This window comes from Ascidia mentula, chromosome 6, assembly GCF_947561715.1.
Source record: "Ascidia mentula chromosome 6, kaAscMent1.1, whole genome shotgun sequence".
Classification (NCBI taxonomy): Eukaryota; Metazoa; Chordata; class Ascidiacea; order Phlebobranchia; family Ascidiidae; genus Ascidia; species Ascidia mentula.
This window is the reverse complement of record NC_138571.1, coordinates 2,049,433-2,076,041: the sequence shown is the minus strand read 5'-3', so window position 1 is coordinate 2,076,041 and position 26,609 is coordinate 2,049,433. Positions and strand designations below refer to the sequence as shown.

Genomic DNA, 26,609 nt, shown 5'->3' with positions numbered 1-26,609 from the left:
CAGTATTAAATATGTCACAATTCATCCTGTTCTAAAACGTTGCTTTGACCGCCGACTTCTGCCAATATTTGGTTGCTTATTTATTATTCTCAAAAACTAATAAAAAGGTGCAAAATCACGTTGAATTATAAAAAGGTTTTTAACACTACAAGAAATATTAAAACGTCATCGAATTTTTGTGGATTTGAAACATTTTATTTCTTGACGTTGTTGCAGCTGTCCTGGTTGCAACACTGGTGTTGACACTGGCTGGTAATTTTCCCCAACGTTGGGTCAGCGTACAAAGCTCTACAGAAGTTGTGGCAGACAGTCTGGGTGGCGCAAAGTCCTTGCTTGAATTCCACGTGTTCTGTATGAAAACAATATGTGAGTGTAAAACCACATCGCAAAATTTAGAACAGTTTCGGTGAACTTAATGAAATTTTCTGCAACGTTTCGACGAAATTAACAATCAATACTTCAACAAGAAACAGCGTCACCCTGTGTTTAAAAATTCACAGAAACTTTGTCAATAGTGGGCGCTAATGATTCACCTGGAACAAGATTCTCGCACTGTGTGCCATGAAAGATTTTATTTACAGTAATTTTGTTGTGACTTGAGTTAAAGTAATGATTATGCGAAACATACAAGTATCGGCGTAGCCAAGCAGAAGTTCATGACCACTCCCAAATATGTAGTTTAACTAAGTTGTTTTCCCTTACATAATGTATACGGCCTAAATTTTACTGGAATAATTTCCCAATCACCTTGTGTCGTATTCTTTTTCGTGTAGTTTTAAAATATTCAACCCGAATTGCCGCAATTTGTGCACTTTAACAGGGACAGACTTCGCAAAAAAGATTGCTACGTAATTCTACAGAAAAATAATTGACCACAACTATATATACAGTGCTCTTTTAACGTCCAGCGCAACCGAACAATGCAAGTATCTTTCAGGATCTGTATATTTAGGACCGGCACTACTTGGCGTTATTATGTTTGATAACTACTGGTCAAGAACTCACGTACTAAATAATAAATATGTTCCTTGTTAAACGTAGATAAACACCAGATTCTCATATCTTTATGACGCCATCAAGTTGTAAGATTTTGTTTTGTTACGTCACTGTACGTACCACCATCACTGAGCGCAGAAGTCCATCCGAGTGTAGCACACCAGTTGTATTGAGAGCCACATGTTTGGGTTTGGACTGAAGCATTCTGGGGATTTTTCTCGTAGGAGTTGTCGACGTACGTGAAGCAATCCAATGCTAAACCTGTGTTCAACATATTACCATATTTTTGCTGCCTTTTCAATGAAAATGATTTTAATATGTTTGTGGGAAACAACGAATGTCATTAAAGTTTAGGTTACACCGTCCCAAGCCTAACGGTATCTGTTTTCTTACAATCTGTGCAGTGAATTTGTCTTGAAAATGTTTTTCTGATTGCAAAGTTTTCAAAGCATGTTTTATGACATAATTTTTATACAAATACTTTCGTCACAAGCAGAAGGTGTAAGAAGTCATGCTCACCCCTGCAAACAAATCCCACCATTACTATGGCAACAATCTTCATGGCTACCGACATTTTTAGTGATTTAAAATGACCAAACCTAAAACCTGCGAAAATGTTTTGCTAAAGATTAAAAATAAATCTTATCTGTAAACCCACTAAACCTAAAGCTTGTTAGTTGGCTAAAAAAGATAATGCTACGATGCCTTGATATGTTTTTGTCAGGGTTTGGTCGTTCTACTGGACCACAAAATATTTCGCTGTAGATCCTTTACAACACATCAACGTGAACATCAACTGTTAAGCCTGCAACGTTTACTGAAGTGCCCCAGCATTATTGGGCGTCAGCGTTCTGCTTGCTATCCTACAACAGATTAACATTAAAAAGTGTTCCAGATGTGTTATAAACACAAGGTCATTGTGAAGTGTGTCAGTTATTTCATAAACACATTATGTATTTGTTCATTTTCACCTTTTAGTAAGCCTGATCGAATAAAACTTTTGTGACATCATAAAATACATTTTCACGTAAATGCTCACTTTCGTTTCTTCAACCACTTTCCCTATTTCACTTTATTGCGCTTCATCTGCATTTCCTTGCAACTATTTCCATTACAATGTAATGTAACTGCTTTCCAAAGTTCTGTCGCTGTTTTCGCTTAGATCAAGATTGTCCCACAGGAGTCTCGAGTTCTATGTACTTACAAGGCGTTTGCCCCGAACTTGGCAAAACAAACACTTTCCCATTATGAGTTCAACCTTTGCAAAGGCGAGTCTGCCCTGTTATGTTTGGTCGATAAATATCACTACTTGCGTTTGGCAAACACAAAATCGTCAATTTGGAGCTAAATAATTTCTTCACACATCAGCGATTCGCAATTTTGACCAAAGTGCGACCATTTCAGTAGGGTCAGATTTTTTACGCTTATGTGTTCAGCTTTTTTCCTCGACGGGTACAAAACAATCAGTTTACTTCTTGGTTGGTTTAAGTCAACAAGTAAGCATAACTATTCCAACAAATTTAAGAAGATCGTAACATAAAAATTAAAAATAACCGTATAATTACAACTGAAACTACGACAAATCAACGAACAAAATATCAACCAATATCTGCCACACTTCACCAACTTAAACCGCTTTCTTTGTGAGGTTGTGTTTGTTAAATGGGAAGGATTGTATTGAGGGCGTTTGCCTTAATTCTGTTTGTCAGAACTAGACGTGAAACCGCAATGTAAATAACGCATACGTGACTATTGCCCTCGGAAATGAACAATTCGCCCACTTGGTAAATGGTTTTATTAAGTATGATGTCATGCGACTTAATTACTTATTGTTATTATTTCAGGGAAGTTAGAGACAAACAATCGGTTCGACAGGTTTTTGTTCAGCCCTAAGTAATTGCGGGTAACATAGAAAACAAAATCGAACAGAACTTGAATGATAAATAATTAATTATAGACAACAAAATACACAAGAACACAAACTAAAACACATACCAACATTTAAGTAAGAATTAATGAGTTGCCTACAGGGGGTTACCCTTTATTTCTATATTCCGAAAACAGGAAATTTTTATCACGCTAATGCAAGCTCGCTTGCGCCCACCAGCGACAGTTACGAATGAGATTCTTTACCGCGTGTGACGCCGCGGAGTAACAATGCAAAATCATTCGGGAACATGGAAAACAACAAAGTGTCCGTGTTTCTTTGTGGATGAGGCGTGCTTGTTGTTCAACAAAGAGTTGCTTTTGACTTCACAGTCGGGAGTTCCCCCAAATCTAAATAAACAGTTATTTTTAATTGTTGTAAAAGTAAAACATAGAAGTATTTGTCTTGTGATGAGGAAAATGCTATCACATGAAAAACATTACGTCGTATATGTTCAGTAGTTGATCCTGTTCAACAGATGTAGGGAAAGTTGCTTTTTCGCGGTATTCAGTGCGCTTAAATCAGTGTCTTGTTAACAAATAGTTTCACACATTTGATGCAAAAAAAGTGAAATATTAAAACAACAATATTAACGTGTACCTGTTTGCAAATTTCTTAATTCCATGCACAAAATTCCCACGGTTTTCATCCATTTTGATCTTGCAGAAAGCGTAGAGAAGGTAGAATAATATCGCAACTATGACGCCGAGAGATACGAAGCACACTGTAATGTAAACAACAGAAAACACTTCGATATATTGTGCTTAAACAAAGCCAAGCAGTTTTCCTTTTCACTGAACGATGTTTTAGGCAAAAAAACTATTGTTATAAACCAAAAATTACTGCAACTGACCAAAACAACATGTTTTTGTGGTTTGAATGTTGATTTTGAATTCGGAGAAATGATAAATCAGAAAGGCGTTTGTGACGTCACACAAAGATTATGGCACCAATGAATAAAGCGGTTTGTTCATTCCATCGTTTTAAGCTTACATCGAACTCAATTGGTGTAAGCACGTTTTAAATGTATTGCGGAATAAGTTGAATTGGTGCTCAAGCACTTCTGAGTATATGGTAAGTGTTGTCGTGTAGTTACTGCATTAAGTGAAGTCATGCGATTTACCAGTAAATCAATAACAAGAAACAATGTTCTGGGTAATCAAATAATTCGTTTAATATTATTTTTTTTTAATATTAATTCTTTATGTTTAGAACGAATCTTGTATGACCGTCGTAAGCAGGTTTAGACAGTGAAACGACGTTCACATTGAAAGTTTCACAATAAATTTAAATTGGACAGTTTTAGAATTTGAACATAGAAACTTTCGGCACATAATAACAGTGCAGTGATGCACTTTTTCCTATCAACTCTACTTATTCCACAATGCAGTTTTAGTAACAGATTTGTTGTTATCTGGACAGTTGTTTCCGGCGCCCCAGTTGCAAAAGGACCTCCCTATAAAATTGTAACTTTAAATCCATGTTTATGGGTCAAGGGCTTTTTTCTTACCAGTAGCTTGTGCTCGAACACACAACAAATTGCATACAGTTATTTCCAACAAAGGTTAGCTTTTACATAATTTTTGATGTTTCGATTAAATGTTATCCACCGCAAAATAACACATTGGTGTTTTGTTGCATTCCATACGCTGCAAAGTTACTCGAATTCCAACTCACATAATTTCCCAACAGGAAGAGACGAACTCCCAATTTGCTCAGTTTCAAAATCATCGTAATTTGAAGAATCCATTATAATATATTTAAGTGAAAATATTACCTTAGACCTGAAACCGAAAACTATTGTAGTTAAAATTACACTTGCATGATTTTGGAACCTCTTGAGACAAAACTTCATAGGAATTATTCAGTGTCTCAGGGCATACATCGTGGTCTAATATTCCTAACAACTTAATTCAGAAGCATTACCTTTTTCAACAATACAGACATGAACCCTAGTCACTAAATACAATGTTCATGATTTTACTGAAATTGCGCCCTTTCCGACAAGTTTAACATGCTTGTTCCGACTTTCCATTGTCTAGTTGCGCTTTTATACACAAGTCACAATCCAACAAACAACTCCATCCACAACGCTCTGTTGGTAATCCACGTTATTCATCACACAAGAATGCAGACGGCATTCATTTCACCGCATCCCCACTGTGGTAGATGCGAGTGGTTAAAAACGTCTTTTCCTTCTACCCTCACAGAACAGGAGGCGAATGAAACAACATCACTACCAACAAACATCCAACAAATGGTCTTTTGTTAAGTTAGGATTTACTTTTGGCTTTTTTATCTTACTGTCGCGTTGCAATTGTTCAAACACGTATCGTATTGTGACATCATACTTCAATACATATTCAAATTTCCTTATTCGTTCCAGTACAACAAATGCCACTTCAAGACATGAATATGAGGCACCCGTCGACTTTAGGTCCAACACTTCGAATAGTTACCGTCTGCACAACGTGTTATGCTGATGTCGTATTATGCGCAAAACTTTAACGCCCAGCTGCAATTGCAATAAAAAACTTAAGTAGAAGTTAGGAGTTAATATCCACGCCCGCACAATAATTTGTTAAAAGTCAGCACTTGTTGTTTTGTTTAATAACAGAATCTCTTTTCTTCTACTCGCTACATTAAATCTGCGACTGACGTCTAAAGCTTTTCTGGAACTCGAAATCGCGTTAACTTCAGTGGTTTTGACTTTGGTCCTGCAGCTATTCGAGTTCGCCGCTCACAATTCTCGGAAATGTTTAAGCGTTCGCGAATGTTTCCGCGCTTAGCGAAAGATCTGTTTCACTACAATATGGTGAGTGGAATTTAAACGTTTGTTTGTGAGCAGGAGGTTTGACATGCTGAAGTCTTACAGCCGCGAATGTTAAAAGTGAGCATTTTAAAACCACAAAACGAAAACCTTTCGAGATAAATTTTCAACAAAATCGTAGTGTGAAAATCTTGGCTTGGATTTTCCCGTGGCTTTTTCGGTTCTCATTCATCTCCCGCTGCCTTGCAGATATACGCGATATCCCAATGCTATCCATCAGGGGTCGAATAAAAAGGAATCGAAACTTGACGACAAGAAACCACACACTAGACAATTACCGAAGCTCAAACTTCGTATAAATCTAATGCATACCAGGTTGCAAATCCACATTTAAATCGTATTTAATCGTAAGAAAACTTAGCAGATGTAAATAAGTTTAACCGATAAAAAGTGATGTACAAACAACACTGTGGCATCAAGATGAAACCACACCTGCGCGAGTGCGAACGCACCACAACAGCAACCAGCCCTAATTCTAAAGCCTGACTTAATATAAACGTGGAACAATCACAGCACTGCTTTCTTATGGATCAACTGACTGCATGTCACGAATGCATGATGGCACTGGTATTTAAAGTGGTCAACACTGCACGAGATGCGATACAACTTCAACCTTCTTCACTTCCAGCTCCCAAGAGAAGTAGACATGCTTAAGTTGGTCACGCTTCACTTGCCACCTGCTAATCTCGTTAAGCCGACGTCCAACCTACAGGAAAGCTTTGAAGAATTTTGCATCGAAACCAAATCACCGGTTCAACTTTTCGCTGCAAGAAAACGCCCTCAGTATTTTCAAAACATTAAACTAATGTTTACTTTTCCAAGCTTTTAACATCAAGTCATTGGTGGATTACCTCCAACTACTTTGTACTAACTGCTGTGCATCATGATGTTTTCAACACACAATATTTACAGCTTATTTAACGCCCAATGCCATGCTATCACCAGTGCTTCAACATCAATATTCCACGCAGTTTTAGTGAAAACAACACGCTAATAGCGAGCTGTCAATCAAATTCGCCACTGTTGCCAAACTGCGTTCACTCAAACCAACTTTACTGTTATCACTTGTTTTATAATGAAGGCATTCCTAGCACATTTAAGATACACAATTGCTCTCATTGTAGTCTTTAGTAGAGACAATTGCCATTATTCGTCTATTGATCGGAATGTGTGATTGCAACAGGATACTGTAGTAGCATTATGAAAGCTCTTCTTACAGTCTCAACGTATTTTAAAACTACTGAAAAATCTTGCAACGGTGAACACGTATATTCAATGAGACAAATACATTATATCACAACCTGTGCAATGTGTCATGGCGACATGACGGTAATGGCACGTGTTTTCCGACCATTAATTTCAACATCGCAGAATGTGGGTTGGTTTATGTAACCGAATGTTGATGGATTTGATTGATGTCGGTCGGGTAATTTCCGTACTACGTCACGGATATGCTGCTGTATTATGTGTATTGTTAGAATGTAACTAAAGATGACTTGTTTGTGATTGTTAACAACACGAGGTAAACTGTTTTATTTGAGAAAGTTAAAATTAGAGCTGGCAAGTTGTCAAACTCTTGGTCACCAAAACAGGTCTCGTTTTGGTGTCAACAAGTGAATCTGAGACACGACTCGTCTTGTCAGATCAATTGCTTCGATCAACTGTTTAAATAGCCGCCATACCGATGCCTGTTGGGTCGTTCTCAACAAGATCGTCGTTTTTTAAACAAAAGATTTCCCTCTTTGAGCGAGGAAATGGCTTTCCAATTATCCGGGTCGGAGGAGTAGCTACCTGCAACTCCACTTCTCTCGTTCATTCTAATTATATCCACTGCAATCAATTGCTCGCTCAACAAGGGCTTATTGGCAGGCGTGTCTGATGATAAGAATGCTTTAAACTATCGTTCCAGAACGCGGAAGGAAGCTGTTAGTGATTAGAATGCGATAAATGCTGCCAATGTTGATTAGAATTACTCAAACTTATCTCTGTGACTTTAAAATCCAATGTCCAAAATTTAACATTGGTTTAACTTTGCAAGGAACAGGTGTCATTTGCCACTTTGACACTCTTCACGAATTATTCTTTATCATATGACTAACGGGTTGTGCCCGTTGAGGAATTCTTTGTCGATGCTGCTGCAGACGCTTGCCGACCCCTGTTTATGTGTGGCTGTTAGAAAAACGCACACAAACCTGCTAATGTAATTCTTTTCTTGCGACAAACAATTATGATGCAACTACACTGCGCCGCTCTTTGTACAAATATCTTGAAGTAATCCTGTGTTCAAGCTTAAACCTCATGGTTTGGGGGCTAATCTATGTTGCTTCAATTTAACAAACTACTTCTTTCACAGGTTTTTGTATTTAATGCATGGAGATTTGGAGCAACCTGGGGTCGCCATAAGGAAAATAACAACTTGTGCAGTGAAATTATCACCGATATCAAATCTCTATGCCAACATTATTTATCGCAAAGGAATTGTCAACACAGTTCACAACCTACGAACGTTTGTAGGAATTTTTTAGTCATTTTGAACATAAACATTGTTTGTTCTCTTTCAAAAGAGAAATATCAAGTTACTCGGACAAAGTCTGCCTCCAACCTAAGTTTTCAAAACAAACTTCCTGTCAAGGTTGACTGATGTTGCCAAGCAACACATGCCTTCGCACAAACCCGTGAGTTGCGTTCAATCCTCGCGTTTTGACAACTGTTTCGAAATTGCTCGATAAATAACAATTTTGTGGACGGGCGACTGGACACTTATTTTGTTCATGACGGAAAACCCCCTTGAATATTATTTCAACGCATGGTCAACATTGCTGGAGTCATGAAGGCAAGATACACTGCTGTGTGACCTCCATTCACCACCTCAACTTTAATCGATTTTTAGTAAAACACTTTTTATCATACGATTTTTATGCTTCCATTTTTGGACAAAACTACACCAAATGTTTAAATTTTCAGATATGGTTCAGTGTTGGTCATTTCAGTCTTGCATAAATCACCAAGCAACACATGCAAATATTTACAGGGCAATTTCAGTCTTACATAAACAATACGTTTTAAATTTTGTACAGAGCTTCAGAGGGTGCATATTTATATCACCTTGTAAATATTTCTGATTGAATATTTGACTTTGTACGAGAAGAAACGCTTTTGTTTTGCGGCGCTTCAAATACAAACTTCTAGTACAAAATGCGTCCAATTAACACACGATTATGCGTTTGCTTTGAGAAAAAAAGAACAGCATCCAGTTACTAGTTTGAGGAATAAGCGTAAAAACTATTTGTTTGGTTCTGTTTCTTTCCGATGATGTTCATCATTTGGTTTGGGTTCAACCTCCGGCCGAACTTGAAACTTGGGTGGAAACAAAAATCTTTCGCGGAAATCTTTAAAAGTGAAAAGAACGCCGATGTTGTTGAGGAGCAAGACGCAGGAGATGAGGATCGCTACGAAGGATCTGGATGCCCAGATTCCAATAAACGCAGTCACAGTAGTCATTATTATCACAGTATTTATATCTGCGATTATACAAACCGAACGAGTGCCTTCCTTAAAACTTCATTCATCTGCTTTATGTTGGTCATTGGAAATAGCGTCAAAGTTGAATGACAAATTTGTGAGATAAAGAAGCAAGTCATTGTTGCAATGCCCCCAAGTCGAGGGGGCAAACCTTCGAAATCGCATCCACGTGGAGTTGGAATGAGACTGGAAGTTGCAGTCATCATTGCAAAGGCCAGACTAGCGGCATTTGACAAAACGGCAAGAACTTGAAATGCGACAACAACACGAAGCATATTGGGTCGGTATCCGTTGCGGACGGCATTATTGTCGTGGAGAGTCTTCTGTCTCAACCACAACAGCTGCAAAATCATGTTTCGGCAAAAGCAATAACACAGCATATTTGAGCGTGTCAGGATATCACAAATAAAATACGTCGCTTGGCCGCTGTAAATTTCGGGTATGTTGCTTGCAATTGACAATAGTAGGGATATCGCACTGAGCGTACAAAGCCGGTTGTACCATAGCATGGACTTTGGGTGCGATTTAAACTGGTAAACCAGAGCGCAGATACACAGATAGAGACTTCCAACAATCAACGGTGGCAAAATGCCCTTTTCGTATATACGAGATGGATAAGTAAAATTGTTTGAAGATTTGCTTAAATTTCCACCCGCAACTGTGGTCGCCATCATTGAACCGTAACCTTAACCTGAGCTGACCGAAAACAACAATATAAAAATATTTTTAAACGTTTTCACTTAAATCAGATATAAATGCTTAAAAGCTAACAGAATGCGTTTACATGATGTGCTTGGATTAAAGCTTAACCAAATTTAACACATCTTTTTGGTGTTGTTAGTTCTGCTTTCTACCTGTGATACCCACGCAACAAAAAACCTTCAACCAATTCCTGGTGTCCAATTTTTCTGTTCACTGCGGAGAACAAAATTATTCGACCAGACCAACTCCATTAGCGAACGGTTGCTCATTTCCATCTGATTCAACTGTGATCAAGTTACATAATTTCGTTCGTCGAATTACCTCAAATCTGATTGGCGTTTATGGAACGTTGTTGTAATATACCCATGTTAGTGATGCATATTTTATAATCCAACGCGTTATCGACTTCTGTTGAAAACAAATCAGTTGTAGCAGCTACTGTTTTGTAAGCACATGTAGTCATGTTGGTTCAAACACTATTTTTCCTTTTATTTTAAGTCAAGCATTTTATCATGTTGATTTATTTCAACAAAAACAGCTATAGTTGATATATATATTCGTACATTCGTTGACCCTAAATCTCCCGTAAAAATATAAAATGCTAATTTTTATTGCAATTTGCTTCATTCGTTAGTTGCTATTACACACAGAATATTTAGTCGAATATTTTGTTGCTTGGCTGATGTCCGCACATTGCAAGAGGACCGACCACCTTTGTAACTTTAAACCTTCTGCTAACGACATCTTGTGGTAACTGTCAAAGTAATTTTTTTGCCACGTGAGGAAGTTGTGATTTGCTCTTCAGGATTTGATCGATCGGCGACAAAGACATCAAAAAACTCATATTAGGATTCTTGCCTGGTTTGAATCCCAATCGCCGAAGTAAACGTGAAATTTGGATGTAATTGAACTTTTTTGTCAATTATAACGTGAGTATATCTGGACTTATCATACCTATATAGTCTGCTGTCTGCTGTCGCATCATCGTTAACTTATCAGGGTAAAACTACATTACAACAACTAATATAAGAAACCTCAATAATATGTTCATGAAACAAAACTTGGTGGCAAATTATTTGACCAAATCACCAAAACTTATATTGGACCCAAATCAGTTGGGCTTTCGCATTTAACCAGTGCTTTTCAACCTTTTAGGTCTTGTGGTCTCGCCACAGTTTTGCCCTCAACTTGTCCATAAAAAACGCAGATGGGATGTAAAATACCATCAATGTAACCATTATTAGTGCGGACGCTGCTCATGGCACTCAAAAATGCCCTGTGCCCCCCAGAACACCACAGACCACCGTTGAGTAAGTCTGCCTTAAACTATAGATTCTAAGTAAACAATAAAATAATCTAGTTTTTGGTTAGTTTCTGGAAAGTGAATAATTATAACAAGTGGAATATTCAATCAACCTCCTTCGATCGACTGACATATTTATCTGTGACGTGTCAAAAACATTTCAAGTCCAAATGATCGACATGTTCGGTTGACAAAACTAACTTCATTCATTGTTCGTATTTCTCAATTCTCCACTACGCTGGACATTGTCGGAAAACGTCATGGTTGACTTTTAGAAAAACTAAATATTTTCTATTATTGAATGTGCAGCAAACTTCCACAACACATTCCAGAATTCCTCCAATCAACAACCAACAAACCAACCCCTCTTCATTTTCTTAATTACCTTAAGTTCGTAAAAACCTCAATGACGTCATGGTTAAGAAGCTACACCGAGATTTAATCTCTGCACAAATCTTTGTGGGGTTTCTTGTTTAAACACAGTGGCGCCGTGACGTCACACAGGTGTCTGTTTTCCGCGAGAGAGACGCGCGCTCATGTGAATTCCTGTGGTTTTTCGGCATGAGCGCTCGGTCTAATTCCGGCAGTAACGATTAACGAGTTGTTTACTGCCCGGCAAACACATAGCGCTCATTGAAATGACATTTCTATGTATGGAGAGCAGTTATGCGAAGGTCATCCGGGTCATAATACTGGAATCCATAAACACGCACGAAAGCTCTTTTATGGTTTGGTGTGATTTTCGAACAAAATACATGGAATGAATGATTTGATGACGCTCCCATTAGTGTTTTTATCTACCAGGTTAAAACCTGCTCGGATTAAAATAAGACTGAGTCTTTGAGCCCCGGAATGAAATCAACACTTGTTTGTTCACCGGACAAACATGATTCCCTTGGTTCAAACACTATTTACAAAAAAAGCAACAATTTCTTCAGGTTTCCTCTATGTACATGAACGTTCATTTAGTATAACCATAGTTTTAATGTGTGCTATTCATGCTAATCACTACGATTACTCTTGTTGCTTTTAGAATACTGAGAATGCCGCATAGGCGAAATATATGTATTTAAAAAAAACATCTAGGTTGGGTGATTAAGTAGCAATCTAGTCTTATAGTTATCACTTTTTGACAGAATTTTAGTGATTTTATCCCAAAACCAACCCCAGTTGTCAGTGGGAGATCTACGCTTTTTTATAAACATTTTTTTATTTAGTAACAATATTACAATACTGTTTAGCACCATTGTGACGTCACAAACACCTACTGTTAAGATTCGAACGAGTTGATTCAGTTGAGCTCTTTCCTGGCAGCGGGGCGCCAACAATCGGAGCTTTGTAAGGGAGCTCGCAAAATGATATTATTAGACGGCCGCGTAACGTCTCCGGGCTCTATGACGTCACTATGCAACGTCGCGCGGAATAAATTCGGGTATTACAAGTTTGCGGCTATGTACAATTTTTATATCTTGTTACGTTTTGCTTCGTTTTTACAGATTGTGATGAAATCATTAAACCATGACGTAATAAGACACACTTTTACGTTCACACCTTTCAGACAAAAACAAATCACAAGAAAAGTAATAATTTTAAAACGTTTATTGCGTAATATTTTTATGAAGTTTCTCGTCATTTATTCCATGAAACAAACAACGATTGATAAATTGGGAACACTTGTATATGACACCTCGATCTTAACAATTGAAATATTTTGGTTGCTTTGAAGTTTTTATTGCCATCCAGCAGCGATTTCCAAAGTAAAATAATTCCATTTGACAAAATGATTATTGAACGTATTTTGCGATATTTGAAAAACAGCACAGAAATGGAACTACGGATTTCAAAATTTATGTAATCTATTTATAGACCTTTGTCTAGATAAATGAAATCGGTGCTCAAATACATCAAACAATTTGTTACCCAACGAAATTACGTTGAATTCTTACACGCCGGTGAACGCAGGGTCGAACGAGACGATTTTCGAGTTATTTTTCTCTAAATGCCGCGACTCCTAAATTCGTCGGTGTGCGTTTTGGCGTCTCGTCGTCTGATAAGAATCACACAGCCCCAGTGAACGTGCGGGGAACTGAATGCTTCCATTATTCGGTGAGTGTGCGTGTTTCTGTGATACCCTCAGGCCATGTAGGGAAATCTGATAACGATTTTCAGGTATTTTATTGACTCGTTGCAGGGGAGATTGACCACCAGTCAGTGCGTGGAGGTTGATTCGGCTGAAGTTTATGCGAAAGTCGATAAATTTTGTCAAGATAGATGTTTTGTGTGGTTCATTAGCCAATATTTGCCAGAAAACGTGTTCGAAAGACAGTATTTATGATCAAACGATTATCCTGGAGCAATCAGTAGTTGTGTAAGAAGTAACAATATAGTTGATAATTTGCAGGGAGAAGTTTTCGTTTAAAAACGATAAGAAAAATTAAAATATAAAAATTCTGTGAAAAGCAGATATGATTTTTGCCTAATGTAAATCGACTGTTTTGTGAAAATGAAAAGGTCTTTTATGTAACAGAATTTAACTAAATATGTCTTATTTATTTATTTTATTATCTAAAAAGATTGTTTTGCATGCCATGATTTTTCAGCAAGTAAGCAAACACAGACCAACTTGTGTTGAGCAAAGAAACTTAAACAAATGTGTAACAAGCAATGCTGTTTGCTGGAAATTGCCACATAATAAGTTATTACATCTATAATATCAAAACAATCCCACGCATATTTGCACATTTTTGCCTAAGGGAACCTTGACCTATCATATACATTGCGCATGTAAAAGTTTCCAACTTTCATTGACAGACTTCTAACAGACTTATTACCAAATAAAAGTGACGTTTTTAGTCAGAAACGTTTTGTAATCCAGTATGAAAGCATGGTGAGCAAAATACCTCAAGCTGATCACAACCTTCGGATCGTTCACGTTTTATGGGTGCGCCGTAATCCCCTTGCTCTGCGTACATGCTTCAGTGACGAAACAATGCTTCCATTCTAACATCATAACTTTTTGCGAGAAGTTGTGAAATCAAATCATTTTCTTTTGCGCGAATGCCTACAACGTAAATGAACAGTGCATGCCAATAGTAAAATGGAATGAGCACCGATAAAACCCTAAAAAGTTATTGCGTCAGGTGCTCATGTGGAAAATTTCTAAATATCCATAAATTCACCTTGGTAGTTATTTCTTTTAAACCGGGCTAATTTTAACGCTAAAGTTGTAAGTTGTTCATGCGTGTCTAAGTTACGGAAATTGTCAAATGAAAAGTAAAAGTTGTAAAATCAGGCAAAAACCAAATCCACCTGGTAATGAAAAGCAATAGAGTAGTGAAAACAATGTGGTTTTATGTTTCTTGCAAGTTTGTGGGAAACCTTTTCACATAAATCTTTCAAATAGAATAGAATTCACGGATAAAATGAACAACAACATTCGTAATCAAGATAAATTCTCTCGGGAAACTTTTCTCGTTCGCGCGGGGTCTGGCGCTTTAAAGTTGTGTTCGTCAACTTGCAACTGTACTCCATCATTTAGATAGTGTTGGAATCGTTCCACAGACGATCTTTCAACCGACAATTTATCACCGCGCTGGGTGGTCTGTCTGGCTCGAAGTTGGTCACTGGATTATACGTTTTGCCACACAAGTTGAGTGCGCAGGAAGTTCAGGCATTAGAACTGTTATCATGATAATCCACAGGATTTTGTTGCCTTTGTTAGAAAACCTTGCGCCTGATTTGCTTTATTTCTTCTGTTAACAAATGAGACTCAAGGAAAAATCTTGTTTCTCAACCAAAGTTTTTTCCATGACAACGCAAGTGATGACGTCAATACATTTAAATGATTTAAATCAATTTCAAAACAACATACGCTACAAGCAGTAATATATTTGTTTCCAAGTTTGAATTAAACCCCGGATAACAACCTTCTCTGTGAAATATCACACCATGTTATTGTGGGGAATGAGCGACAACGTAAAGGACAGGATAGATAAGGAGCAAATGGATTCATCAAACCATCAAAGTTATGAGGTTCCATTACCTGATATTGTGCTCTGTATCACCCTTTATGTCGCCCACTTTTATACATTGGTAAATACCATGAAATTTAGTTCATAATACACCAAATTGCACTTCCTAAGATCACACAACAGGAAATCTCGCGTCTTTTCGCAATTTCAGAACAGTTTTTTTTTATTCTATGATCTCACAGTGAAGAAAGCCACAGAAAGGCGGTTGTCAGTCGAGCGGTTTATCGGAGGGAAGAAAAAAGGCAGCAGAGTAAATATAACAGAAGACACGCGACTTTTCCTCGGGTCACTTGCTTCAAGCGCGAGAAATCTTTGAACCTGTATTATGAGGGGAAGGATTCCGCCTCATTTCGTTCGGTTTAAAGCTCAACATTTCTGTGTGGAGAACCAGGTTCTGTACAAAACTAAACGGTGAGGTGCAGAGTTGTTGTGGAAAATACAGAATATATTTAGGAAATAGTTTTTCTTGCGAAGGAAGTACGATTACGTGTATCAACATAACATAGTTTAAAGGTGATTGAAGGCAAGTCAGATTAGCGTGGAGTACAATCTCAAAAACTACTACGCAGAAGATGCTTTTCTTACATTGAATTGTGATGTTTTGACATGTTTCTCGTCTTATGTGGTATGGTACTCAGGTACTCAGGTACTGGATGTTGTGACTTTAGTTCAGACAATTGATGTCATTGACGTTTAAAATATCCAGCATTGTTGAAAAAATCACAACATGGCCGGCAGCCGCAGACGCATGCCGTAAGAACAGACACATCAGAAGGATGAAATCACTGGCCTATATTCATTCAACCATGACATTCCTTAACTTGGAGCTCGAATAAAAGCTCATTGTTCGACTGTCGCTTGATAATGAAGTTATTCTAGAGCGATGCACCTGTGTAACATCACAGCGCATATTATGTCGTCACAGTGTCAATATTATTTCGCAACTGTTAATGAAGGCAACCTTTGCAGCATAAAAATGTTGACATGGCAAACCCAACTTGAAAAAGAACGGAATAAACCTATTTAAATGAGTCATAGTTTTGTTATATTTTAGTATTGTGCAAATGCAAAACTTCAATATGTTAAAACGTGTTGCTATTCTTGTCTGTTTGTCCTGTTTCTAATTTTTCTGATTTCCCAACAAATGTTTTAAAACATCATCTTTATCTTTATTTTCCAACCAGGTTTATTTAAACAACAAAATGTCTTATCTGTTCGCGTTAATAAGTTGTCTTCTTATCACAATTGGTGACTCCGCACGCCTCGCCAACACTCGTGACTTTGACGTCGACCTTGACACAAAAGACACCGAGCGACATCATCATCAACACATACGCCATAAAAGGCCTGGTGACGTCGCGATTGGGAATTTTACTTTTCCTGATGAAGTCCCTAAAGTTGAAGAGGCGAATTATAGTAAGTTATTATTGATATTAAGATGTTGAAAGCGGTTTGTAGAAAATATTCTCCCGACTTCGATATTGATATTTTGTCGTTCAGAGATAAGTTGGCCGCCAAACAGAACAACTAAATTCCTGTGATCTTATCTTTGTTCCGAAAACGATTTTGGAAAGAAACGTTTTCACAGTCAGTTGTTTTTGTGTGTGTCATGGAAACCAACGTCAAATTAACTTAACAATAATCCCGCATTTACCAAACGTATTTATCCTAACAGAGCAAAAATCACAGTTTTTTTCGCACGTAACGACTATATCTGCTTTCGTTTTATAATGGGAAGAATAGTTTGTTGTGAATGCGATTGTTTTTTCCCGTGTTACCATCCCACAACCTTACACCTACAGCTTGTCTCTATATCACAGTCGGACAATTGTTGACATAACAGCTTTATCTCCAAAGAAAGGTTATACCTGTGCGACCCCCAGCCCCAAAAACTTTCAGTACCCTCTTGGAAACGCACGCTGCATTGCAAGCTTTGTGACGTCACACGCGTATAAGGAATGTTAATCGCCGGCATTGTGTTCTCAAAACTCGTTTGTCTCGCGTTGCTTTTGAGATTTGTTCCATACAGAAAGAGTTTGTTTGTTTCAAACTTGTCGCTGTGGAGGAAAATTAATTTTGGGATTAAGTTTGTCAGCATTTATTGTCTGTCATCCGTGGCTTATTTTTGTCGCCCTCGAATTCAGTAAATGTGTTCGATTTCTATGTTAAAAGTTGCAAGTTTGTATAAAAACATCCGAAGCATGTTTTGTCATAGATCATTTAACCATAACATCCGCTCGGCGGAATTTCTCCCGTCACAATCACTGCCACTATGACGTAGTTACTTTTCAATATCTCTCAATTTATTGCTTGATATCAAATAGTTTTATCGATAATAAGGCATTTACGTTTCTAGTCACAGAGTGCAAAGAGTCACTTGCTTTGTGACGTCGATAGTGGTTTGTTGTAACGTCATTTTGGTTGTTGAATATAAAACCGATAGCTACTGAGCAAACAAAATTATGACGCATTTTTGGCGCCATTACGTCTCATCCAAGTTGTATACTAAGCCACAAAATCGTATGAGAGGAGTGTATTGTCCGCGTTGTTTTTCTCGTGTTTTGGTCCGTTCCCGAATCCTAACACACAGATTTACAGCAGGAAACAGACGGCAGTTACCATGACACAGCACGCGCGCTGTCGCATTCGAATCGATTATGTCGTCACAATGTTTGTCGACTTCGGTGTGCGGTCCCACATGTTCGCCAAATGACCTTGATTAATTTGTTTGGTGTCAGTAATGACCTCAAACCTTTTACATTGTGAAGTGCCACGTGGTGCCAAGGTCGTCTTCAATGACAAGTCCATTATGAAAGTCTGGTGAAAACGTTAAAATGACATTTTCTTTGTTTTAAATAGCACAGAAGTTTACCTAGTAACGTTTTTAAGTTATGGAGTTTAACTATTTGCTCATAAAGAGGGCATTGTGACGTTGGGGCGGCACGTTTATCGTGAGTGAACTTCTTGCTCCATTTGATCCGGCTTAACCACGGTTGAAAGATTGCTGGAAAGAGCAGTTGTTTTGTGTACTTTTAGGTCTCCGAACTCTAACCCTTTGCAGTATTCTTCACAAGCTTTCAGATATTGTGTTGTATTTCTAGAATATGCTGATTGACTTGAAACCAGTGTTTTATTTACATAGAGTAAACTGTACCAGTTGTTAATACCACTTCAGTACAACTTAATAAACGGACAAGGGCTCCTAAATATTTGCAGAGAAATGAATGAATAAATTCACAACAGATACAATGGGTCTATTAGTACAAAAGGAATAATCAAACGCTCCATGTTTAACCAACTTCAATATGAGGTCACGAGTTTTCTTTTCCTATCGTCGATTTTAATATTTCCATTTTTCCGCAGCCTCACTCTGCCTTCAAGGCCTTCTGGAGCCCGGTAATGACGTAACCTGGCACAATGAAGAATGCCACACGTGCCGTTGCCGTGACAACACGATCACGTGTCAACGAGAGATGTGTCCTGAAGTGGATTGTGCGAATCCGGTAGAGGTTGAGAATGAATGTTGCCCAATGTGTCCTGGTAAGTTTAAAGCCAACAAAGTGATAAATGTGGGTTGAGTAAATGCCTCGCTGATCGAAGCGCATGTTTTGTGACAACATGCGGCACACTTTTTGCGTTCAAACATCATCTTAACCCAAACTTTTCAAAGGTTAATTGACCGAAATTTTGTCCACAGACAAAGTATGCGAAGCTGCTGATGGTCGGTGGTTTGCTGATGGTGCCGAGTGGCATTTGGATGATTGCACTTTCTGTGAATGCAAGGAAGGGAGGACCCTCTGCTCAATCGAAGATTGCGAATTCAAGACTTGCAAAACCCCCCATAAAGGTCAGTCGACGCGTCACTGTGACGTCACACTCAACCGTCGTTTGTTTGACGTGCAAAGGTCGTCGGTCTGGTGCGCGTTGTTTGTTGTAGAGAATGGGTTTGTGGGAGGGTTGTTTGTTTAAAGTCTCTAGAAAAACGTCAATTGATGATGGAGAGTTTGTTACTCAGAAACCACTGCTTGATTTAAAATGATTAAAATTGGAATGCTCGCGGTTCAGTGTCATTAACTGAGTAGAACTTTCATAATTAAGATCTGTACATGTCCATATTTCCCTGATGTCCATGAAATATCCGCACAAAACATGTTGGTGATTCTCTTAAATGTAAATTGCTGTGGTCGTTTTTCAGTCAAAGTTTGGTTATGATGTTTCGCCGCTGATTCAACCATAGGTTGGTGAAACGAATTTCAGAACCGTTCAACGTTTGAAACCAAGAAAAAACAACGTGGCGTAATTGAGTTGAAAGCAGACACGTCGGCAACTTTCGAAGTTGTCGTTAATTCCTGTTTTCCCGAAACTATAAAAAATTTAGGAGGGCGCTAAAATCCGATGAGCGATCGGTCGTTGACCCCCGGTCGGTAAAGATTGTAACCTTCTTGTTACATTTTGTCCCTACTTGAAAGTGAAAGTAATAAGAGGTGTTGCTTGTTTTCTTATTCCATGAAACAACTTCAATGGGGTTCGTAAGATAATACGAGGAATTATCGACTGACAAGGTCAAAAGAATCCAAGCCAGCAAAAACGTGACCCAATTGCTTGAAGAGTATTTTATTTAATCTGTTCTTCTGGCACAATTAAACGTATCCTTTTATTCACCGACATTTCGCCTGCTATTCAACTGGGCCTTATTAGGGAACATATGTCTGGCAGCAACACAAAGTACAATTCGAAAAACACGAAATTTTTGTGAACACAATAAAAACCCAAATTTTGAACCTCGGTCATAACAAGACAAAATTTTGACGGACAGAAGCAAAAGATTTCTGTCAAAACATTTTTTGCCGCACAAGTTTTTCCAGAATTTTTGCCCAAACAAAGCGTGCTCGTAAAACAAACTTGTTGTGGCTTGTTTTGTGGAAATTAGAAAATCTCTGCTTCCTCTCTGTGTTGTTGGAAGGTTATTGACAGCAGATAATGCCCTGAGAACACAATAGACCGTGCATCGTGTCTGCAGACTTCGTACTGTCTTGTGCAAGCTACTGTATGTTATCCCATGAATGATGGAACTATTTGTCACTTTCATAAAATTACAACAACTGCGCACCTGTTAGAGATATTGTAGTTGATTCAATAGACACCATGTTCATAAAATCAATTTAAACTTGCCCTTTACCTACGGTTTACCGACCAGTTGTATTTGCTGTACAGTTGACAGTAAGTAGTGAGATTTGATTCAAAACCCTCGACCCTTTTCTTAGTTTATCTCGTTATGGTTTCAAGCATGAATATCGTTTTGTTTAAATTGTAAACGTTCATGCCGGGAGCTTCTTCCGAATGTTAACGTTATTCACACTTGGCCACATTTTCCTTCCATCTTCTCCTCATAAAGAAAACTTGCCACGCGTTGAAGCTTAAAGTTAATCGGATCAACTCAGGCTCAACGCGTCAACATTAGGCTGAGTCTGTTCCACCTTATTGGTTTCCTGCTAATTAAGCATCGTTGTGGGACGATAACTTTACTGACTGGGATGTTTCCTCTCGCGTTCACGTGCGTTTTAACTTTTCGAAGTAGACAACAATATGTGAATGTTTATGCTGATAATCTTGCCCCATTACATCAGTTAGTGGGAGTGGAGTGGAATACGATAGTTACATATGGTATGGAGCAACACATTTCATTCCTGGTAAACTTGTTAGCAGCATTTAGGACTATGGTGTTTTGCTGCTGTTTTTAAAACTACGCCAAACTTTATAAAGTACAGTACAAAGGTTTGCAATCCATACTCTTTATAATAATTATTCAAAGTTTTGACCACACCGATCATAACTAACGTTAGCGTAACTTTTAACTGTTGGGCGGCTTTCGAGGTCGTCCCACCAAGTATGAAATTCTTCGAATCCACTCAAACATCTGCCTTCTGTTAATCCACACACACAGAAACCACATGATATCAACCTCCTTGTGTGTTGCATGAGGAAATTATGGGTTCCTTGTGTTCAATGTGACAAATCACTTCACTTTTTGAGGACTTCCACTTACTGAGTGGAGTTGGTTTGGGTAAATTGTACATTGTTACGTCATAGATCGTCTTTATTCAACCTTCTTCAATAACTGGATACATTTGTCTTGTACAAATATTCAGATAAAAAAAGTCGGCCTTCCGTATATTCAAAATAACCGCTAGGTTTACTTTTCAGCAAACTCATTTTTTCTTGCGTTTTATATTTCTCATAATTTACAAATAATCTGTTCAAAGTTTGTGAGTTCAGTTTTGTTTTCATTTTCTTCAGTTCCGGGTCGGTGTTGTCCTGTGTGTCCTGATACTTCCTGCCATGAAGCGAATGGAATAAATCACACAACAGGAGCTGTTTGGAAAGAAGGTTTGTTTTGATATGGGATTTACAGACATGGTGGCATTTAAACCATAGTTACAGCAATTGTGCCATAAAGCGTATTGGTTTTCCAAGGTTTAGTGTAACAAGCATTAAAGCTGGATGACTTTTTTCCAAGAAAATACGCTTGAGCTTGTGATTGTTATTCAGACTCAAAACCAACATAAAAAGGTTATTTCCAATTAAGGGTCCGCCTTTTTCTCATAAAGCCTACCGTGTGTTTATATTACGTATAGTTCTTGTATTTCTCCTACTAGCTTAAAACTCTGTTGTGACCATTACACATTAGCCCAACACACAACTTTATCAGGGTGAAAGCACCTGCATGAACGAAACGCGGGACGTTTCATCAGTTTAGAATTACCACCACAACGTGATTCATATCAACACGCGGCTTCTCTATCCTGGCTTGAACGTGATAAACTGGTTTCTATGTTTAAAATTTCGAGACTCGTCTGTTTCCCATCCCTGTGTACACCAGACACAGGTTGCGTTAGTCGCCCAGGGCTTAACTCTGGGGAGAAATTCTACCGCGTGATAGTTTGATGCACTTGAGGTTAAATATTTCACCTTCCTTCTTATTCTTCTACGAAAAGATGAATAAGCTTTGAACTTACTTAATACCGAGTGATTTAATGTCGATTTAAGATTATGTATGTCAATATCTCACGAATTCACAAAATTAAATACCTGTCTAAATAAATTAGTGTTATAAAGACAATGCCTGTCATAGAGTCCGATTAAAGAAGCTACAAATGATATCTCTTAGATTTTGGAAATTTTTTGTTTGTTTGTTGATTAGAAGTATTTGTATCAGACTTGTTGATAACAATCGTTAAAAAATGAAGCAACATCATAACAACTGTCTTCTATACTACATGCAATAAGTTTGTTACCCTCGTATTTTCCAGGTTCTTGTATTCACTGCTATTGTGGGAATGGCGAGAAGTTGTGTGCTGAAGAAAAATGTCCCCACATCAATTGCTCCAATCCTTATCGACCTGAGGGACAATGCTGCCTCAAGTGTCCAGGTAGATAAGGGATAACTTTACCTTCATATGATGACCAACAATGTAAAATAAATAATACAGTCTGTCTGCCCAGCACGTTATCAGACCATAAGTTCAACATGTTTTGAGCACATTTAAATTTAAATTATCGTTTCAATTTTTATGTTTGTGACGTAACAGATGCGATCGAGTGTGTTGTGTCCACTTGGGGTAATTGGGAGGAATGCCCTATCCAAGAATGTGGGGGTGGAATGCAGAGGAGGTACAGAAGTGTGGTGATTCCTCCAAGAAATGGGGGCGCGTTTTGCCCCCACATGAGTGAAGCAAAGTTGTGCCCGAGGTTTTCTTGCAATGGTAAGATATGTGACGAGCTTATAACTGGGTATAAAGCATAAATACGTATAATGACATTTCGTATTTTTTATAGCCATTAAATATTCTTTTTTAATTTTTTTTTGGTGGTTTAGGTATTTTGTTGAATAAACCTGAAATTTCAGGGGTAAATCTTTATATTAAGTAAATGTTTCAAATTTCCTGCAAAAAAACATTAACCTTGTGAATCGTCTAAACTCTAAACAATGGAAGTGAATAAAATTTGCGATACTTAACTGTTTCTAATTCACTTATTTCACTTCAGACATTCCAGTTTGTCCGGTGACCGACTGGGGTTCTTGGAGCCATTGCACAGCCACGTGTGGCAACGGACGCAGGTTACGTATTCGAAAAGTAACCAAAATCACAAAGTACACTATGACGTCACTGATCGATTGTTCGCAAACACACATGCAAGAAAGTATGAGGTGTTACACTGGAACGTGCAACATATCACCTAGATCCTTCATTACTGGTGAGTTTTTGAAACCGGATTTTAACCTAAATACAAAGAGTTGTGATTTAAAATATTATTTTCCTGGCTCCCCGCAAATGCTTTCTCATATTGCAATAATATATTCTGGATAAAAAGCGATTTCTTTTCAACAAACAACTAATTTTTTTTCCAGCAAGAGTCTTTTTCCAGTACTTTATTAGTGTGGTTAAAGACCAACAGGGAATTGTTATTTTTATTTTATTTGTTATTACTTCAAATTACAAATTCTAACTCTGGAGTTTGAACCAATGAAAATGTTCCAGGTCGAAGTGGAGTCCGAGTGGAGGAGGAGGAGAGCGATCACTGCCAGAACCTCCCGTGGTCATCCTGGAGTGAATGTTCCTCATCATGTGGGCGTGGAAACAAAGTGAGACAACAGATCCCTGCTGATACGTCATCGAACCATGGTCAGAGATGTCATTTACTTCAGATGACTAAAAGATGCCACGGACACAATTGCAGTTGTAAGTTGTAAATGTTGTTGTTTGTGGTTTCAAATAAGTTAATCGGTTTCACAAAGTAAATTATTTCATGCAACTTTACTTACATTAAAGTGGATTTTGAGGAGAGTCACATCAAATAACATTCTCCGCCGTCTGGTTTATAAAATGCAAGCAAACAATTTTTACGTGTATAAATATAGCAACAAGCCTCTTACTTGATGTCAGTAGATTTATCAGTAAATTTATGCCGCAGAGAAAATGATGGAGCGTAAAAAAGCCCTGATGTTTTCAAAACTAATCAGCAAGTCTCACTTCACCAATTTTCGAATTAAAAATGAAAACATGAATAAATTAAGAAAACAAAACTCTTACTTCTGTGGAATTACTTGTAGAGTTAGACCCAGGCTTTCCACCAAGTGCGTTTGTTGCGGCTTCAACAAAGCTTTTAACTTTTCTCTTGTCAACTTGCGGTTTGCGCTAATGGATGTTGCGGCCACTTGACTGCATTACTCCCACTTTAACAAACAACCAACAATAGCCATTGTTTGTTAACAAAGATCAATTGTTCGTTCGAGCACTTCCTCAAACCAAGGACATTTTATTTCCAGGAAAGCTAAATTGGAATGTCACTGTCACAGTTTCATCGCACATTTAAAATTACAACAACTAAATTATGACATCTTATTTCCAGCCGGCGTCCGATGCAAAGTAACCGCTTGGAGCGCATGGACCCCGTGTACTGCCACTTGCGGCGCTGAAGCGCGAAAAAGTAAACACAGATCGATCTTACGTCATCCATCCAGGGATCGCAAACCATGTCCCAAATTATCTGCATCAAAATCCTGCCGCCTGTCGCCATGCCCAAATCCCGTGTTTTCATGTAAGTACATTAGTTTGTTATATATTAGGTGCCTTTCTGATTTAAAGGTAAAACAAATAAACCAGCCTCTTCCAATTATTTTCTACATTTTCAAATTTTCTTTTCAGCCAACATTTGAAACATGATGAGCTGCAAATTTGTCAAAAAAACTAACCTTCATTTTATTGATTAGTTTTCGGAGGAGAGGAGGGTTGTACGTCGGATGATGGAAGCGTTCATTATGACGAGGGCGAATCTTGGATGTCAGAAGATTGCTTGTCTTGTCGTTGCGTGAACTCAGTGAAGAAGTGCGGATTGGATTGTGACAAACTGCAATGTGGGAACCCGGATAACTATGACTTCGGTTGCTGCAGTCTCTGTTTCACCGACTAAATTGTCATTTTGTTCCTTTCCAAAATCGTTTTTCCATCGTCTTTCTTGTAACACGCGCTGGAAGAGCTCTTATTCACGCCTGGTAGTACAAGCAAAATACTTTCAGAAGTTTTTTAATTTGTGTTAACTTTTTTTTTTGGTTTGTAAATTTATGCGAAAGTGGAATAAACCTTCTCACTGCCAGAAGTTTAGTTTAAGTAAAGTTGGCTTTGAGGAGGAAACCAAACGTTTACGATTTTACCCCTGACCCTATTTCGTTTCAACACATGTTACGTCACCATTGTTATGTCATCATTCACAGTTCCACATACCATGTAAAGAAATATGTGAAAATTTTCTGGTACAGTTGGGTACATGAGGAGCTGGTCTCCTAATGGTTTCACAACTGGCTTCACGTCAATTGTCAACTTGTGTTAAGTGTCAAATATACCGCAGTTGTCAGTAAAGTTTGATGAAGCCAATAGTTTTTTTGGCCGATTTTATTGTTGTTGTATTTTGAGTGTCCACTAATTTCGTAGCAGAATGAAACGTGTGCTTGTATCACCATGTAATGCTTCCGACCTTTTTCAAATGCTAATGTTCCCAGAATATTGTGTAGATAAGTTGTGTGTTTGTGTGTGCTGTTGTGTACATAAGTTGTGTGTTTGTGTGTGCTGTTGTCGTTAGTTTTCTGTAGCTCTTCCAAACTAATTACATATCGTTCCAAAATGTGAAATATATTTATTTTCCCACCTTTTGTCTAAACAAGTTTGTACTTGCTTAAATAAAACAATATTTAAAAACTACTAGCAGTTTTCTAAAAGAAAATCCATGTTCAGATCACTACAAAGTAAACATGAGAATACATTTGAAGTCCTAAATAGACTGATCTGCGTTTTGCATGAAGTAACTCTTTAGCCTCACCTATGTAAATTAGTGTAAAATTTTTTATTATACCTATTCAGTGTTGACTTTGAAACCAAAATTGATCCATAAAGCAATTAACAACAGTCTTGGTTTTCTAAATCTTGGTACAATTTAAACATCCCATAACTTCAAGAGTTTCTATAAACCCAAATAAAACCTTTTTCCGTTTGTTTTGGGATGTTTTCCGTTTCCTTCAAGTTGCTAACATTGAAACGAAATTTTGGATCCAATTTTGATCAAGAAAGGTTGCAATAAGGTTTATGGTTGATATGTATAGTAAATACAAAACAGATTCATTAAAAATCTTCATTGAAGAGGTAATCGACCGTTTGGTGCTTCCCCTTAAAAGGCGAGTGCTGCAAAATGTGCTGATGATTCTTCTTCGATTGGGAAAAAAGTTTGAAACGTAATATTATCGTC

General features: G+C 37.9%; 4 protein-coding genes across 5 annotated transcripts in view; 1 reads left to right on the top strand and 3 right to left on the bottom strand.

The window, feature by feature from the left end:
* The window catches only part of LOC145906582 (NACHT, LRR and PYD domains-containing protein 3-like), a 131,468-nt gene that overhangs the window by 23,379 nt on the left and 81,480 nt on the right, over nt 1-26,609 (bottom strand). The window lies entirely within an intron of this gene.
* Nucleotides 66-1,611, bottom strand: LOC145906614 (uncharacterized). The gene is made up of 3 exons (XM_082994072.1): nt 1,516-1,611; nt 1,117-1,257; nt 66-349 (listed from the first exon to the last, which is right to left on the bottom strand). Exons 1-3 carry the CDS (start codon nt 1,568-1,570, stop codon nt 195-197), a joined length of 351 nt encoding a protein of 116 aa, XP_082850198.1. The 5' UTR covers nt 1,571-1,611; the 3' UTR covers nt 66-194.
* LOC145906618 (uncharacterized) lies at nt 2,442-4,703 on the bottom strand. Its single transcript, XM_082994077.1, has 3 exons — nt 4,601-4,703; nt 3,524-3,647; nt 2,442-3,273 (listed from the first exon to the last, which is right to left on the bottom strand). The coding sequence occupies exons 1-3, from the start codon at nt 4,671-4,673 to the stop codon at nt 3,162-3,164; spliced, it is 309 nt and encodes a 102-aa protein (XP_082850203.1). The 5' UTR covers nt 4,674-4,703; the 3' UTR covers nt 2,442-3,161.
* LOC145906595 (spondin-1-like) lies at nt 16,473-26,065 on the top strand. 2 transcript variants are annotated; one of them, XM_082994048.1, is made up of 10 exons: nt 16,473-16,727; nt 18,675-18,851; nt 19,009-19,158; nt 21,609-21,698; nt 22,622-22,741; nt 22,901-23,074; nt 23,358-23,567; nt 23,870-24,052; nt 24,723-24,911; nt 25,084-26,065. In XM_082994048.1, the coding sequence occupies exons 1-10, from the start codon at nt 16,514-16,516 to the stop codon at nt 25,281-25,283; spliced, it is 1,707 nt and encodes a 568-aa protein (XP_082850174.1). In that variant the 5' UTR covers nt 16,473-16,513; the 3' UTR covers nt 25,284-26,065. The 2 variants fall into 2 exon arrangements, with proteins under 2 accessions (XP_082850174.1, XP_082850173.1); XM_082994047.1 differs by having other exon boundaries at nt 16,475-16,727; nt 23,852-24,052.

Coding starts and splice junctions, on each gene's coding strand:
- LOC145906614 (XM_082994072.1), bottom strand. CDS start 1,570: ATGTCGGTAGCCATGAAGATTGTTGCCATAGTAATGGTGGGATTTGTT. Junction 1,258..1,515: donor GGTGGGATTTGTTTGCAGGG/GTGAGCATGACT, acceptor TGTTGAACACAG/GTTTAGCATTGGATTGCTTC. Junction 350..1,116: donor TTCTGCGCTCAGTGATGGTG/GTACGTACAGTG, acceptor GTTTTCATACAG/AACACGTGGAATTCAAGCAA.
- LOC145906618 (XM_082994077.1), bottom strand. CDS start 4,673: ATGGATTCTTCAAATTACGATGATTTTGAAACTGAGCAAATTGGGAGT. Junction 3,648..4,600: donor TCTTCCTGTTGGGAAATTAT/GTGAGTTGGAAT, acceptor TTTACATTACAG/TGTGCTTCGTATCTCTCGGC. Junction 3,274..3,523: donor ATTAAGAAATTTGCAAACAG/GTACACGTTAAT, acceptor CTGTTTATTTAG/ATTTGGGGGAACTCCCGACT.
- LOC145906595 (XM_082994047.1), top strand. CDS start 16,514: ATGTCTTATCTGTTCGCGTTAATAAGTTGTCTTCTTATCACAATTGGT. Junction 16,728..18,674: donor AGTTGAAGAGGCGAATTATA/GTAAGTTATTAT, acceptor ATTTTTCCGCAG/CCTCACTCTGCCTTCAAGGC. Junction 23,075..23,357: donor CCCGAGGTTTTCTTGCAATG/GTAAGATATGTG, acceptor ATTTCACTTCAG/ACATTCCAGTTTGTCCGGTG.